Here is a 16,958-nt window from a genome sequence, read left to right as displayed (position 1 = left end):
CACATGGGCACTGGAAAAATTTCCTGAACAAAACACCAATGGCTTATGCTCTAAGATCAAGAATCGACAAATGGGATCTCATAAAACTGCAAAGCTTCTGTAAGGCAAAGGACACTGTGGTTAGGACAAAACAGCAACCAACAGATTGGGAAAAGATCTTTACCAATCCTACAACAGATAGAGGCCTTATATCCAAAATATACAAAGAACTCAAGAAGTTAGACCACAGGGAGACAAATAACCTTATTAAAAAATGGGGTTCAGAGCTATACAAAGAATTCACAGCTGAGGAATGCCGAATGGCTGAGAAACACCTAAAGAAATGTTCAACATCTTTAGTCATAAGGGAAATGCAAATCAAAACAACCCTGAGATTTCACCTCACACCAGTGAGAATGGCTAAGATCAAAAACTCAGGTGACAGCAAATGCTGGCGAGGATGTGGAGAAAGAGGAACACTTCTCCATTGTTGGTGAGATTGCAGACTGGTACAACCATTCTGGAAATCAGTCTGGAGGTTCCTCAGAAAATTGGACATTATACCTCTCTTGGGCATATACCCAAAAGATGCCCCAACATATAAAAAAGACATGTGCTCCACTATGTTCAAAGCAGCCTTATTTATAATAGCCAGAAGCTGGAAAGAACCCAGATGCCCTTCAACAGAGGAATGAATACAGAAAATATGGTACATCTACACAATGGAATATTATTCAACTATCAAAAACAATGACTTTATGAAATTCGTAGCCAAATGGTTGGAACTGGAAAATATCATCCTGAGTGAGGTAACCCTATCACAGAAAAGCACACATGGTATGCACTCATTGATAAGTGGCTATTAGGCCAAATGCTTGAATTACCCTAGACGCCTAGAACACATGAAACTCAAGACGGATGATCAAAATGTGAATGCTTCACTCCTTCTTTAAAAGGGGAACAAGAATACCCTTGGCAGGGAATAGAGAGGCAAAGATTAAAACAGAGACAGAAGGAACACCCATTCAGAGCCTGCCCCACATGTGGCCCATACATATACAGCCACCAAATTAGACAAGATGGATGAAGCAAAGAAGTGCAGGCCGACAGGAGCCGGATGTAGATCTCTCCTGAGAGACACAGCCAGAATACACCAAATACATAGGCGAATGCCAGCAGCAAACCACTGAGCTGAGAACAGGACCCCCGTTGAAGGAATCAGAGAAAGAACTGGAAAGCTTGAAGGGGCTCGAAACCCCATATGTACAACAATGCCAAGCAACCAGAGCTTCCAGGGACTAAGCCACTACCTAAAGACTATACATGGACTAAACCTGGACTCTGACCTCATAGGTAGCAATGAATATCCTAGTAAGAGCACCAGTGGAAGGGGAAGCCCTGGGTCCTGCTAAGACTGAACCCCCAGTGAACGTGATTGTTGTGGGGAGGGAAGTAATGGGGGGAGGATTGGGAGGGGAATACCCATAAAGAAGGGGAGGGGGGTAGGGGGATGTTGGCCTGTAAACCGGAAAAGAGAATAACACTCGAAATGTAAATAAGAAATACTCAAGTTAATAAAAAAAAGGAAAAAAAATTCAAGAAATGAACCAACTCATGTTAAAGATGCTAACTGTCATATTTTTCAAAGATATGACAGTTAATATTGTCCTCGGGCCTCTGGGTGGGCAGAGGCATGTAAAAATACTACTCACACGCTATCTTCAACACCACTGGGCCAAGTCATGACTAGCCCATCAAAGAATGTTAGTGAACACTGGTAATTGAAAAGAAGTTAATCAGAAAAACCTACATGGGATATAATGTCAGCTCTGTGACATTCTGAAAAACCTAAGTTGGAAGTCAATAAAAGCAACAGTAGCCCCCAGGACATTGAAGGAAGAGAGTGGGAGTCAGTCGTGGAAGATGGTGCAACTTTCTAATTGTCCAATCCATGCTCCATAAGAAGATTGAAGTCAGATGCGAGCCCTGGGCTCTAAATGTATTAATATTGGCCTTAGTTCAACAATTACCACCAAGTGCATGGTGTGTTTATACCTCTTAAATTGAGACTTAAACTCCTGTTTAAGTGTTGGGAACTTTGAGAATTGACTTGGGCATGAAGGAGAGATTAGACTTAACACTCAAACAAAGGATCCTGAATATGCAGCCTTCCCGTCTTCCTCTTCTTCTTCTTCTTCTTCTTCTTCTTCTTCTTCTTCTTCTTCTTCTTCTTCTTCTTCTTCTTCTTCTCTCTCTCTCTCTCTCTCTCTCTCTCTCTCTCTCTCTCTCTCTCTCTCTCTCTCTCTCTCTCTCTCTCTCTCTCCACACCAGGACAAGGAATGAAGGTTGGGAAGAGAACCCTTATGAAGAAACAAACTGATCCACTTCTTGATTCAGGGCTTTCCTACCTCCTAACCACAGAAATGAACCAACTCACGTTAAGGTGCTTAACTATACTATCTCTTTATGGGAACCCTCAGTAAGGCTCACGGTACCATAACAGAAGTGCAATGCATTATACATTTCTAAAGAAACAATGTGGAAGCAGGAGATAGGTCTTGTGTTTAGATTACTGACTGCTCTTCCAGGAGACCAAGTTTCCGTTCATTCACAGCACACACATGTTGGCACACAGCTGTTCATGGCTACAGTTCCAGGGGATCCCTTCACACAGACAAGAAGGCACACAGAACGCCTATACACATAAAATAAATTTAAAAGATAAAAACAAAAAGGAACAGAATATTGGTATTAATAGCTCGGGCTGGAAGCCACAGAGTAGAATATCAATCAAGTTCTGGTAATAATCTTTCTAAGAGATTAAACACTAAAGCTGTCATGAAACTGCAAGAACAACAGTCTAATAAAACAATACTCCTATTTATGGGGCTCTACCTTCCTGACTTAATGATACCTACCCCCATACCTTCCTTCATTCTAGGTTAGATTTTCAACATATGAATTGACCAGGGAGACAAAAGTATTTATTGTATAATGTAGTTATGACAAGGGTATCATCCAAAATGCAAACAAGCTCGGAACTGATTTAGAATACAAAGAGGCATCTGGGAACTCCATGCTGTGACTCTACACTAAACTAAAGCCCACTATTAAAACTAAAGCCAATCTGTCACTACACGGGATGAAGGACATCAAGGAAACAGCGTCTTCTAACTGTAGCACAACCAATACACACATAAACTCACAGAGACTGGGACAGCATGCACAGGGCCTGCATGGGCCTGCACCTGCTGGGGCCCTAGCACTGATAAAACTGGTCACATGCCTCCTAACCCAAGTAATAAACACCTTCAAATGAAAACGAGTTTTATCCAAGGGAATCTTCCTGGGCAAGCAAAGAACTAAGGGTAGGAGCATGCCTAGCAGTAGATGGCCTACAGAAAATGTATCCAAGGGCTTATTTGGGGATTCCCCATCTCATAATGTGTGTCAGGGCATCAGGGCATCTCTCTCTCTCTCTCTCTCTCTCTCTCTCTCTCTCTCTCTCTCTCTCTCCCTCTCCCTCTCCCTCTCCCTCTTTCTCCCTCTATTTTTTTCTTCTTTCTTCCTTTCTTTTTACCTAACAGATCCTTTGCGTGTGTATTGTAGCTTTCAATTTTGTATTTGTATGGGATTCCTGCGTATGAGAACATGTGTGTCTCTGCATCTACATGTGTTTCTCATCCTTCTTGTTCTTTTTTTTCCTGTTTGGTTAGTACTATTCTGACTCATTTCTTGTGTCGTCTTCTTCTTCTTCTTCTTCTTCTTCTTCTTCTTCTTCTTCTTCTTCTTCTTCTTCTTCTTCTTCTTCATCATCATCATTATTATTACAATTATTAACCATACTCTGAATATGTTGTATCAAAAATATAGTTTCCTTTTTTAAATCTCTTAATTTTTAAAAATTTTTATTGGCTATTTTGTTTATTTACATTTCAAATGTTACTTGCCTTCCCTGTTTCTTCTCCAAAAACCCCCATCCCATCCCACCTCCCCTCTCCCTGCCTCCACAAGGACACTCCCTCATCCACCCATGCACTCCCCACTCCACTGCCCTACTATTTCCCAACACTAGAGCATCAAGCCTTTACAGGACCAAGGGCCTCTCCTCCCTTTTATATATTTTCAAAGAAGAGAAAGAATAAAACAAAAAGAAAGCTGATAGATATATATTTTATTATATAAATTTTTATTAAAAAGATTATTTTATTATATTGTCATTTCCAGCCTGAGCTGTTACTAACAGTATTCTGTTTCATTTCTTTTTTTAATCTATTTCTTTTATGTTCATTGGAAATTGTGTGTGCATTCCTGTCTGTGTGGAGGTGCTGGATCCCCTGGAACTGTAGTCAGAGTCAGTCATGAGCTGTCATGTAGATGCTGCAAATCAAACCATGAAACAGCAAGAAAAGAAGTCTAATAAAACAATAGTTCTACTTATGGTTGCTCTACCTTGCTGCCTTAATGAAGCTTGCCTTAATGACACACTGCCTTTGAGGTTTGTTTGTTTTCTAAGAAGAGAGAATAAGAATGCTGGTTGGAAGGGGAGGCAGGGAGGAATTGCAAAGGGTTGGTGGAGAGAAACTATGCTCAGAATATATTGTATTAAAAATCTAATTTTTTAAATGAAAATATAAGGTATCTCCTGGACCCCCATGGTAGAAGGAGAATACTGACTAGTCCTGCTAGGGATTGTCCTCTGTCCTCTTCATATATGACACATACACGTGTGTGCACACACCTGTGAAGTGGCATGGAGAACACACCACCATCACATTACTACACAGGGGAGGCCTCCTTTGTGATCTCAAGAAAGAGGCACTGATGATGGTGATTACGGCTGAGAATAGCATTGCGCTATTTGGCGATTTAAATATTATTGGAAGGTACCTCAATTGTGTGTGTTTGAGGGGTGTCAAAATTTACTAACACCTCCATTTAAGTAGCAGGGAGGAAAACGAACCACATTTTCAGCATGGTTCTATGAGCTTATTCATGATGTCTTAGTCTACATATTTAAAAGAATACGTTTATACAATTTTGATATCCAAATGGTTGCTTTTAAGAGTTTATTCCCTATACAGAAAGAAATTTTAATTATTGCTCATGTAAGCATTTATTGTCGATTAAGCAGTACTAAAAACTAAAGCAGACTTGGGTTATGTTCTAACAATATTACCCTTATAAAAACATATTCAACTCAGATATTCAAGAATGTCTCTAACGGGAGAAAGTGTAGTGTAGAAATGAAAACAGAAATAAACTTGGAACACCGCGGGTGCCTTGTTAAAGGCAGGGAACACTAACATATTTATATCTCAGCTCTGGGAGCAACGCTGATTTCTTAGCATAAAAACCATTTAGTTCTATTATGATAGTCATTAAAGTCCTCTGTTTGTATTTATGGATATTGGGATGAATCGTAGAAACGAAAGACTTAACCTTTGTGCGATGGATGGTGCTAGTAACCACACAAGAATTTAAGGCAGGTGAGTGGCTAAGTGGACGAAGACACTTGCTGCCAGGCCTGAAAATATAAAATATCTCCAAGACCCTCATGGTAAAAGGAGAAAACTGACCAGTCCTGCCAGGGTTTGTCCTCTGCCCTCTTCATATATGACATATACAAGCACACACGTACACACACACACACACACACACACACACACACACACTCTGCAGGGTAGGAGAGGAAGATGGAAAAATACAGAGACATATAGAGATGGACACATACACAGAGGAAGAGACAGACAGACACAACAAGAGAAGTACAACAAAAGTTTAAAACATTGGTTGCTTACACCATGAAACGTCTGACGTCTGACGTTCCTAATAGAAGTAGAAAATTTAAATGGAACAAAAGCTTTTAAAATACCAAATTACAATCATTTTCTCTTTCTAGGGATCACAAAGAACCCTTACGGGTGTGCTCATTACAATGCCCTAGATCAAGGAAAGACAAGCAGGGAGGACATCCTACCTTAACAGGGCGTTTCTTCCATCACTTCTGGTGCACCACACCTGCCTGGTTTGGAAACCTATCTCTATAGCCCCAGGCTGGGAGTGGTGCTGTGCTTTGTAACTCTGATGTGTTAGGGTGACTTGCTCGTTTGAATCAGAGCTAAAATCCTGGACATTTCTTCCGCCGAGCTCGGCTTCCTTAAGGTGAGGGAGTCTACACTTGCTCCATGGTCCCACCTTAAGGCTGAAGGAATATTCCTCTTTCCCAAGAGGACAGGAAATTGGAGCCTCACAGGCTCTGGACTCAGTGAGATTTGGGCACTGCAGACCTCCATACAGAGGGGGTGCGATGGCCACACGAGTTCTATGCTGCAGCTTCTTCCCACACCCTTCAGGGCAGGTGGACCACGGGGAGAACTCAGATACAACACAGTCCCTGGGGCAAGGGATGAGGCAGGCTTGCTCTGTGGGAGGCTGAGGAACAAAGTGTTCACAGATCTCACTGGCCACCATGGTTCTGTTGAGCTTCTGAAGACAGCGCACTGTCCGGTGCTGTAGACCGTGCTGCGCAGTCACACACTCCACAGCCCGAGGCCTGGGCTCTCCTTGGGCCCCAGGAACCAGCAGGCAGCGGTGCCAGTCTGAAACCTCCCACTGGAAGAGGTCACTGTGCCAGTCACACACGCGGAAACAGCTCCTTTCCTTCGGAGGTCGGCTGCTCTCATCACAGTTCGCCATGGGACTCGTCCACCCTTCTATGTGAAAGCACCACACAGCGCGACTCTGGGTTCCGCCTGGTCCGCAGTCACCTGCACACCTTCCCCAGGGACCTGAGATAGGAAAACAAGGCTCTCCATCATTCTTCAGCTCTGGTGGAAAGGGAAGTCTACGTACTTCATGACACGCACTACAAAAATCACACATTTGGCGTGAAATGGAGGCAATATTTATGGTTGAAGTTGGACACTCTGTCTCAGTTTTAAGATTGTGGAAATCACCTTCCGTCCATGATCAGAAATTCTAACCAGTAAAACTCGCTTGACTATTATGAAGTTTATTTCTTTAGTCATGTAAAGTGGAAAAGAAAGAAAGTGCTAACCTAAAGAGGTGTTCTAAGGACTTATGGTACTACGTGGTGCTGAGAAAACATCATCTTACAAAGGATCCAACCATTAAGGCTGTGTTCCCAAGCCTTTATATGTAACTCAATATTAACCCTTTTAAATTAGTATTCAAACATCCCAGCTAGGCAATTTTTCAGTAGAAAGTCTAGGGACTGGAAAGATGGCTCAGCCCTTAAGAGCATTGGCTGCTCTCTAGAGATTTACATGGCTAATCTCAAGCGTCTAGGATTCCAGTCTCAGAAAATGAAAAGCTACCTCCTGACCCCAGGCACTAGGCAAGCACACAGTGCATAGACTTACACAAAGGCAAAATATCCACATTCACAAAAATATTAAGACTAAAAATATTTTCAAAAGAAATAGCCTGCAACTAAATTATTTTTAAGGTGGGATTTTCACGTTTCCAGTTCTTCAGTTTACAGAGCTCAAAAGAGAAATAAATTTTTAAAAGATTGAAACATGGTGATATTTATTTTTACTTTCTAAATAGTTGTCCCCAGTTTGGGTTAGCTTTTCCTGTGGTTAATTCCAGGAGAATAGAGAAATCTAACACAAAGAGCAACAATAAGAAAGCATATGGTATATGCTTTGACTATAGAAATTCTGTCCCTGGAAATGGAATGAGTGTTTGGAATTTTTTTATTGAACATTTAGTCTTTTTAATTAAAACTTTATATAAAACACAACACAACACACACACACACACACACACACACACGCACGCACACACAATCAAATTAACTAAACTTGAAGTGATATTTTATACATTTAGAATAACCCATACTGAAGCTTTGGATTCACATTGGATTCTACACATTTTTTGTTGCTTAATATACTTTTGGTACTTACCCTCTACACACACACACACACACACACACACACACACACACACACACCAGTCAAAAGTGGAATTAGCTTTGTGATGTCACTCATTACTCAAGTAACTATTACCTGAATTTAGTCTTATCTTAGTTTTAGTATTTAAAATGAAATACTACTCACTTCTAAAGACACTTGGTCTTTCTGTGTGGTGCAGGTTAGCCTTGAACTCCTGGGATCAAGCAAGTCTCTCCCTCTGCCCTTCTCTGCCCTTCTCTGCCCCTCTCTGCTCCTGTGCCCCTGTGCCCCTGTGCCCTGTGCCTCTCTGCCCCTCTGCCCCTCTGCCCCTCTGCCCCTGTGCCCCTGTGCCCCTCTGCTCCTCTGCCCCTCTGCTCCTCTGCCCCTCTGCCCCTCTGCCCCTCTGCCCTTGCTTTTGCATCTGCCCCTCTGCCCCTCTGCCCCTCTGCCCCTCTGCCCCTCTGCTCCTCTACCCCTCTACCCCTCTACCCCTCTGCCCCTCTGCCCCTCTCCCTTGCTTCTGCATCTGCCCCTCTGCCCCTCTGCCCTTGCTTCTGCATCTGCCCCCTCCTCCCAAATAGTTAGAATGACTGTGAAAACCACAATGCCGGACTGGTTTTGATTTCTGTAGGGTCAAACTCCAGGCCAAGCTTCCAATCTTAGCTTGTAAAAGCAGACCCTTTAATTAATGAGTTTCTGAGTAAAAAGAGAAATATCTATTGAAGAAAATGTTATTTTCATCTTGTCTGCTTAGGCAAGATGGTGTTAATCAGCAAAGCCTCTCTCAAAGTGATGAGGCACTATATGGAACCCAGAAGACATCCTCAGAGCACCAGTCGTATTTTTCTTCTTCTTTTCTTTTCTTCTCTTCCCTTCCCTTTCTTTCCTCTCACTTTCTTTCCTTTACTTTTCCTATTTTTTTTGAGTCAAGGTCTCTCCTGGCCTAGAGGTCTCCAAGGAGCCTAACCTGTATGTCTTGCAGGCATCCGCTGCCTTCCCAGACCTGGGACTATAAACATACCACAATGGGCCAGTCTTCTAACATGGGCTTTGGGGATTGAATTCAGGTCCTTATGCATGCAGGACAAACACTCCCCCCAACACCCCCCACCCCCAAGCTGGCTCTCATCTTTGATCACAAGGACAGAAAATAATCTTGTGTTATAGCAAAGGACAAAAGTAATACATGCTTCCATTTTCCTTACATATGCAACCCGAACTTGTGGTTGTTTAGCAAAGTTAACTACTCTGAAGATCATTAGGGTACCCTGCATCCAAGGAAGCAGAATAATTAACACCAGGTGGGAAAGAAGACACAGTTATCCCATTTCTAAGTCTCACAGGCCACTCCAAACTCGGCTTAATTACTTCATGGGACATATTGTACATGTCAGTCAGTCACATGTTTGGGACCAGTCATAAGCATCGCAGGAGTGCCATCACCTATGTATCCCAGAGAAGTAGGCTATCTCCATTTGGGTTGCCTACTATGGCAGAGTTTGGCATTTTAGCAGAAAAACAGTATCTCATTACAATATTCTTCGTAGTTCAGTTCCCTCTCATATCTATACTTGGGGTCTATAAGTCTAGCATTCATGATAACACTGCGTTCTCAAGCTATGGTCCCAATGCTGCCTTCACTTATAGAATAGGTCAACACAGCGAAGGCTCATGTTATTCACTTGAGAGGGCTTTTCTTTTTCAGTAAATGAGATGTTTACTCAGCATCATATCCTAGAGTTTGTCTGCTCACTTCTGGCATTTCGTCCCAATATTGCCTAACCATGACTACACTTAAAAGTGGCTTTTCTCAAAACTAGTTGACTTGACAAACTGTCTTTAGTGTTAGACTCATAAGCAGCAGGCAAAGCTGTAGTGTGCAAATGAAGATACTTGCTAGCTGACTGTTGCCTGCCGGCTCTGGAGCCTTGATGGTGTGCAGCTATTTCATTTGAACATATTCTCATCCTACCCACGGTTCACTGGGTTGACCACTATGTTCGTTTCTATAAAAACATCCACTCCATACGGAGATATTTCAAAAAAAAAATATGATGGCGGTAAAGCTTACATATAAAATCAATCATGTAAGATATTAAAATTAGAGATTACAAAAGGAAACACTTTGTAAATTACATTGGGATTTAAGAAAAATGACCATGAGGGAATCTCTATTTGCTCAGGCATTAAAAACAGTCAATTCTCCATGCAAGATTTTTGGTGTAAATTAAAGAAAGGAAACGAAAGTCAATTTGTTATAACTCAGTCTTGAAAAGGCTACTATTAAATTTCACTCAGTCAAAGCATACTATCAAACAGATGCTGAACTTTTTAAAATGTTTGACTAAGACATGTTCTTATCCTTATAATAGCTTTCCAATTAAAAGTCCTTCAGTTACCTTCGAAAATAAAGGAGCTCATTTTTTTTGTTAGTTGAAACTATTGATACCTTAAACCTTATACACTGCCATTCTTGTGAGAGCTTTTATATCTTTCATCAACACAAAATGGTACTAAATAACATCATTTTCCCAGGACAATGAAAGTTAAAATATAACTATTAAGAAGCATGAATCGCTACAATCAGAGACCTGACTCCTGTCACAGAGAAGACTGCTGGTTTGTTCATGTGTATTCCTTGGATAGAACTAGAACCAGTTAATAACATTTGAGGGTCTGCACAGCTGCACAGACTCTACCTTCTAGGCAGGAAAGAGTGTGTGTGTGTGTGTGTGTGTGTGTGTGTGTGTGTGTGTGTGTGTGTGTGAACACTGGGTAGTTTATGTAGAAAGGCTGAAGCAAATGTTGAAGCTAGACAAAAACAAGCAAATGAGAAGCCTGTGCAAAGCGAGTCCTGTGTGCTTGGGACAAATGAAAAACCAATCGTATACAGAACACACAAGATCAGGATCTGGGCAGGTGGCCTGTAGTCATTTGCATTTCTCAAGCATGAGTAAAATAAAGGCTTCATGGTTTATTCAGTTTTAGTCAGCAATGCACTTTTAGTACCTATGAATGAAAATCACAGACCTGAGGGGTTTTGCAATTCTGGGGAGAAAAAAAAAACAAACCAAAACACATACATTTATATGAAATATGCCCGATATTCTTTGAGATATATTATAACCCTTGTCCACGTACAGACAAAATATACAAGCTGAAAAAATGAGCCGATTAAAAAGATAATGTATGAAAAAATCAAAATCATATTCAGATACTATAACTAACTGATAGACGGAAACTCATTTATATATATTTTTTAACATCAGGTCAGTAACTGCACATATTTTTAAATGGCAAACAGGCAGGAAGTCATGCTGAGTTTAGTTGCTAGGACAGTATTTCTCTGAACAATTACTTTGTCATACATCACTCTAGAGAAATATTTTAAACTGATACAGGAGTAGAGGTGTTATTGTTTTTTTTTTTCATGTTTACTTGGCCCAGTTTAAATGAAGCAGTGGTGGTCTGGTTAACTTCCTATCACGTCTATGAGGTAGAAACAGGTACTCCTGAATTAATTGCTAGGCATTAAAGTTTATTCATTTATCTGCTTATTTATTCTTTGGAAATTTCAAACAATTCATTTTGATCTTATCAACCCCAACTCTCCCTTTCCAGTTCCTCTGAGTCATGCCCCGTGGCATTCTCCTTGCCAACCACTGAATCCCATCAGTGCTCTCGCACTTTCTGCAGCCATTCGGTGCCAATAGTTCCCCATCTAGGGCTGGTGTTCCTGAGAACTTCCCCAAATACTGCAATGTTGACAGATTTGATTTTATAGAGGCTTCGCGGATGTAACCACAGAAGCTCTGGGTTCATGACTGTACCCAGTCTGTTACGTCCAGGAGATAGCGTTTCACTCTGGTCCTCCCTGACCATTGGCTCTTACAATCTTTTTAAGCCCTCTTCTGCAATGTACCCTGAAGCAGACAGAGTTGTCCGCTCCCCCCCCACCCCACACCCGCCGTCCCTTTTTTAGCTCAGCATGCCACTGTGCTTCTTTTCTTCACTTGGACCAAGTGTTGCAACAGTTTTAAGTTATAACAGTTTAAATAAACAAATTGAAATCCTGGTTCCAAGAGAGTACTTTGGAGATGGAAGAGTAACAGGAACTCCTGGGCCATTTTCAAATCTTTGTCTCTGTGAGTTCCAGGCTGTTCTGCCCCTGTTTTGGCTCCCTGTGCCGATCTGTCAGTGCTGTGACACAACATTCCTCGGCAGACAGAAAAGGGCTGGCAGATTTTATTCCCTTGATTAAGTTACTCTTAACTGGATTAGTTTAAATGAATGAATAACCCGATCGAAATCACCCTGTTTTGAGACAGATTGCTGACGGCCTAAATTTAGGCGTGGCATCTGCTCCAATCCCTGCTCTACTCAGAGAGAACTTGGGACTCTCGAGGTCAGAGAAGAAATAAACACAATCTCCACAGCTTTGCAAGACGCTTGGCACTGACTGAAGCAGCCGCCCTGATTTAATGTCATCCATGCGATCGGAAGAGACGTTTGTTTTATTATTCATTTCTCCCAGCCGCGGCTTTTATTATCCTGACATTGTTTTATTTTTAACTTGGGCAACAGGCTGGAGGAGTGACATAAATGACAACGTAGGGTTGAGCATCTTAAGCAGATTATTTGTGGATAATTACTCGGCCCGAGCACTCATAAACCTCAACATCATAAAATCTGACATAAAACAACGCTGACTTACTTGTAAGGTGCTTTGTTGCCAAGAAGGAGCTGAAAACCTGTGGAAGAACTTTCCTTTCTGATAAAGGCTCTGATGTCAGTAATAAAAGAACTAAAGTAAGGCATCTCCTATATGGTGGACGCTAGCTATGAAACCCCCAATACCCCATAAGACCTAAGAGTTCATCCTCTTACAACACGTAGTCAGCAGCTACCTCATGGAAGCGACTATTACAGAGTCTACAAATATAAAATTAACAAGGCATTAGCTGTCTTTTAGAAAATCTGGTGCTAAATTCATTAGCAACCTGTGCAAGACAAGGTTATTAGCCCATATGTATTTATGTATGCATGGTGTTGATCTGATACTCTTTCTCAGCCTCATTAGAGTGGAAGGGTCAGACTTAAAACTAGGTAGAAGTTATGAAGGCAGGCACATATGGAAACACTATGTGGTAAATGTGTATATCTACCCTCACAGTCAAGAAATCCACATCAGAGAACACAGAACCACCCAGTACTTAAAAAACTCTCAAAGAGGTCCATAAGATAGCTAAGTGGGCGAAGCAGCAGGCCACTAACCCCAAGTGACAAACTGAGTGCTGTCTTCTATCCCCAGGACTCACATGGGGCTGAAGAGAAGGGATTCCTATAAGTTGACCTCTACCATCCGTACCCATGCTACGGCACATATGTTCCCAACACCTCATTTGCTCCCATACACATTTGCTCATTTTACAACCCATAAAAGGCTGTAGTCATATAAAAGCCATCTTTCAAAAAGCACAATCATGTCCCATATGATATGCATGCTCAAATATTTCAATAACCGCCCCAATCCCCTGAAATAGCTTAGCAACAGAAATTAGGAGGTAGCAAACACAATTTCATTGTGATGGGTGTGATCAGGTCTATTGAGTGTCCTTCATGGTGGTCCATGAATCTATGAGAGATGTCTGGATAGGATGTTTATATCTTACTGAACTGGGCACAAACAATGCTACCACCCCAGCTCTTTCTCTGTGACAGTTTAGTTTGACACTAATAGTACATTGTAAACCCACTTCATCTCTATGGACAGATGCCATGGACTTAAAAGCAAAGCACCTCTGTTATTTATCCCTTTTTATTACAAATTATCAGTTGCCAGTGGATGCAGCATCCATTAAAGGGAGCAGGGGGAGCACAGACAGAAATATATCTGTTCATTGCCATGAACAGAGACAAATGCCACACAGGCAGGAAACCACCTTTTAAAAAATTGTTTACTGGTGTGTCTTATTTGAGTCCTATTTTCCAAAAATTCTAAAGTCTACAAGTGGTGCTCTTGCAATGCCTGTACTGTGTAGCATCCTGAACGTGAGTCTTTTAAGATCATTAAAACCTGATCCATTGGCTCCCCAGAACCCGAGGGTGGAAAGGAAACCTGGCATCCCAGGTATTGCTCAGGAGGAAAGAAAGTTTGGACAATTCAATGGTATATTCGAGGTCCTATAACTATTTGTAGAAGACTCACAATTCTATTTTCATACATCTGTTAAGTGATCTTCATAGGACATCCTGATTTCCACTACTATAATTCTACAACTGCAGAGGGGCAATGCTTACCACAGGAGTCATTGTTCAGGGAGGAGTCAGTGGAGAAACAGGATAAACAAGCTGCAAAGCACACTGAACTCACACGACCCAGGTGAGGAGCTGCTGAGATTTCTCCTCATCCCCTTAGCCTCCCACATGCAGCAGACAGCAGACCCCAGGCACTTCACGGCTTTCTATAGGAAGGGCAACTCACCCTGCTTTTGTATGCAGGGAAACACAACCTTAAGTACTGCTTGAGCATATGTGTTAGAGTCCAGAGCTCTATCTCAAGAAGGAACCCTCAGGCGAAAAGTATGTGTCCCTAGCAAGAATTAGACCAAGAGCAGTTTTGCATAGCTACTCTTTCTCTAGTACCCTACACGTATGATTAATAGAGTTCTGCTTTCCTAGATAAGAACACACTTGAAACGAAGGAATGCTCTAAATAAACAACTTTATCTTGTTACAAAACTTCCACATTTAAACGAGTTTAACTATTTTTAGAAGTGATGTATTTCGAGCCATTGAGACGTTACAAAGGCCACAAGGCAAAACAGATTTAGGAGAGGTGGATGGACTATGAATGCAACTACGAGGAGGGGCCACAAGCCCTGCATCTCCTCTCTGTCCTAAAGCTCTCTGCCCACTCTGTCACTGCTCAGTGGCTTGGCACAGGAGACGGCTTTGGAACTCACTGGGCTCTGATACCTGTCAAGAGATATTTATGGGGTGTTCTCATGCCATAAATATGGCTCCACTCAACTCTGACTTTACTTACAGGAAATGCTTCGGCTAAGCCCCCTGGGTTTGCGTGCGGGGCAGAAGAAAATTATTCACTCAGCTGTTTGTATTGGTTGAGGAAGAAAGACAACAGCCTATGTGAGGCTAAGAGAGAAGAACTAGACTTTGAACAAGACTGCTGCAGAATTTTCTCCCCTAATTTCCTGCTATCTAGGCATTGGTAAGTCTTCAGTCAGGGCAGAAATGTACTTGCTTTATACTACACATGGCAAGCTGGAATACGTACACAGTAAGGTGATTTTGAAACTAGGTCCCTTCTTAAGACAATGGAAATACAGTTCTATTTATCCAGGGGAGGATCAAGAAATATTAGACTGGGAAGAGAAGAGTTCATTCCATGTCTCCTGTAGCTCAAGGGAAAAGCAGCCATGCCCTACAAAGGCATTTTTTTAAAAAAGAGTAAGATAGCATGTGTATATTTCATTTCTCATTTAGCACCTTGAGAGACAGATCTGCATTTTTGTCCAAGAGCATACTGCAGCTAATAATTCTCTTAGTGGCTCCAAGAAAGCCATCATTGTGGGGTAGACATGGGGCATATCTGCCTCCAAAATTGTAGCCCTTTCTAATAGCAGGCTTTTCTGCTACGTACTGACTGGTAAAAGAGAACAGAAAAACTAAACCCACTTGTTGAACAGAATTTTCAATCAGTTTCATTTTTAAAAGGACAATTATTTTTCACTTCAAACAGCAACTCATGACCATGTGAGATTCTCATTTTGCTTAGAGAAATAATTTGAGTTAATGTATTTGATAACAGTAACTGAAAAAAAAATCACCATCATGACAACATAACCATATTACATTTTCCTTTGAAAATGATAAAAAAAAAACTCCTATTTGCCACATAAAATAGAGCAAGTATGCTGAAGAGTCATAATGATTTGCAAGATGGAGTCCAATCTGTCATTCAAAAGCCTTACCTCTGCACCCTTGGACCCTGGGCACACTTCTTCAACCCACCACCACTCCCTTACTCTTGGTCATTGCTCTGTCTCTCATTGATGAATGGAATGGTGTCTGGTTGAATTCCCAGGCTCTACTGTTGCATCCCCCTTCACCTCTCCATTGCTTCTCTTCCCTATTGCAGCCCTGCATTCCCGGATGATGCAAACATGCAGCACTCTAGATGAGAATACCATTCCAATGTCATTTCCACACTAAAAGCTATTAGCAGCTTCTTGTTGTTTCAGAGTAAAGGACAACGAAGTTCTTTTTTATTGAAAAACATATATTTTCCCCATATGATATATTCTGAAGAGGTTTTACACTCACTCAACTCCTCCTGAATACTCCCACCTCCCTACACACCCCAATCCCCACCCTTTCTTTCTCTCTCATTAGAAAACTTATAGGAATCTAAAGTAAAAATAAAAGCAGAATAGGAAAAAAAACAAAAAGTACAAGCGTATAAACAAGACAAAGAAAATGCACAAGAGACAAAAACAGACATAGAGACATACACTTTCCCACATAGAAATCACATAAAAACACATAATTAGAAATCATAATATATAAGCAAAGACATGTAACCAAAAGCCCAGCTATAGCATTGTGGGACAAAAATTCTCCAAAATATGACTGAGTTTGTTTTATGTTGGTCACATGCTGTGCTCAGAGCCTTCCCTTAAGTAGAAGCTGTATACTCAGGGAAGTAAAAATAGAGGATATTATTTTTTCCCCTGCAAGATGTCATCATGGATGCTCATGCCCACTTCCCCTCTCAGTCCTGGGACTCTATCTGGCTTAGACCCGTGCAGTTCCTATACATGTTTCCAAGATCTCTGTGAGTTAACATGTGTCCTGCTGTGTCTAGAAGACCTTGTCCCCATAAGGTCCTTCATCTCACTGCCTCTTATAATCTTTCCACCTCTTCTTTTTCAGAGTTCTCTGAGCCCTGAGGGGGACAGATATTTAATGGACACATTCCATTGAGGACTGAATAGTCCAAGGTCTGCAGAGTGTTTAGTTGAGAATCTCTGTATC

The 16,958-nt window shown here is 41.5% G+C and overlaps 1 protein-coding gene across 2 annotated transcripts in view; it reads right to left on the bottom strand.

Moving 5' to 3' along the window:
- The window catches only part of Thsd7b (thrombospondin type 1 domain containing 7B), an 898,652-nt gene that overhangs the window by 583,428 nt on the left and 298,266 nt on the right, over positions 1 to 16,958 (bottom strand). For both annotated transcript variants that reach the window (XM_039090425.1, NM_001191669.1), the window contains one exon: positions 5,960 to 6,770. In XM_039090425.1, the coding sequence (XP_038946353.1) occupies positions 5,960 to 6,770 (811 nt within the window). The remainder of the gene's footprint in view (positions 1 to 5,959; positions 6,771 to 16,958) is intronic.

The sequence above is a fragment of the Rattus norvegicus genome, chromosome 13, assembly GCF_036323735.1.
Source record: "Rattus norvegicus strain BN/NHsdMcwi chromosome 13, GRCr8, whole genome shotgun sequence".
In the NCBI taxonomy this organism is placed as follows: Eukaryota; Metazoa; Chordata; class Mammalia; order Rodentia; family Muridae; genus Rattus; species Rattus norvegicus.
The sequence above is the reverse complement of the archived record's forward strand: the minus strand, read 5'-3'. Positions and strand labels throughout refer to the sequence as shown.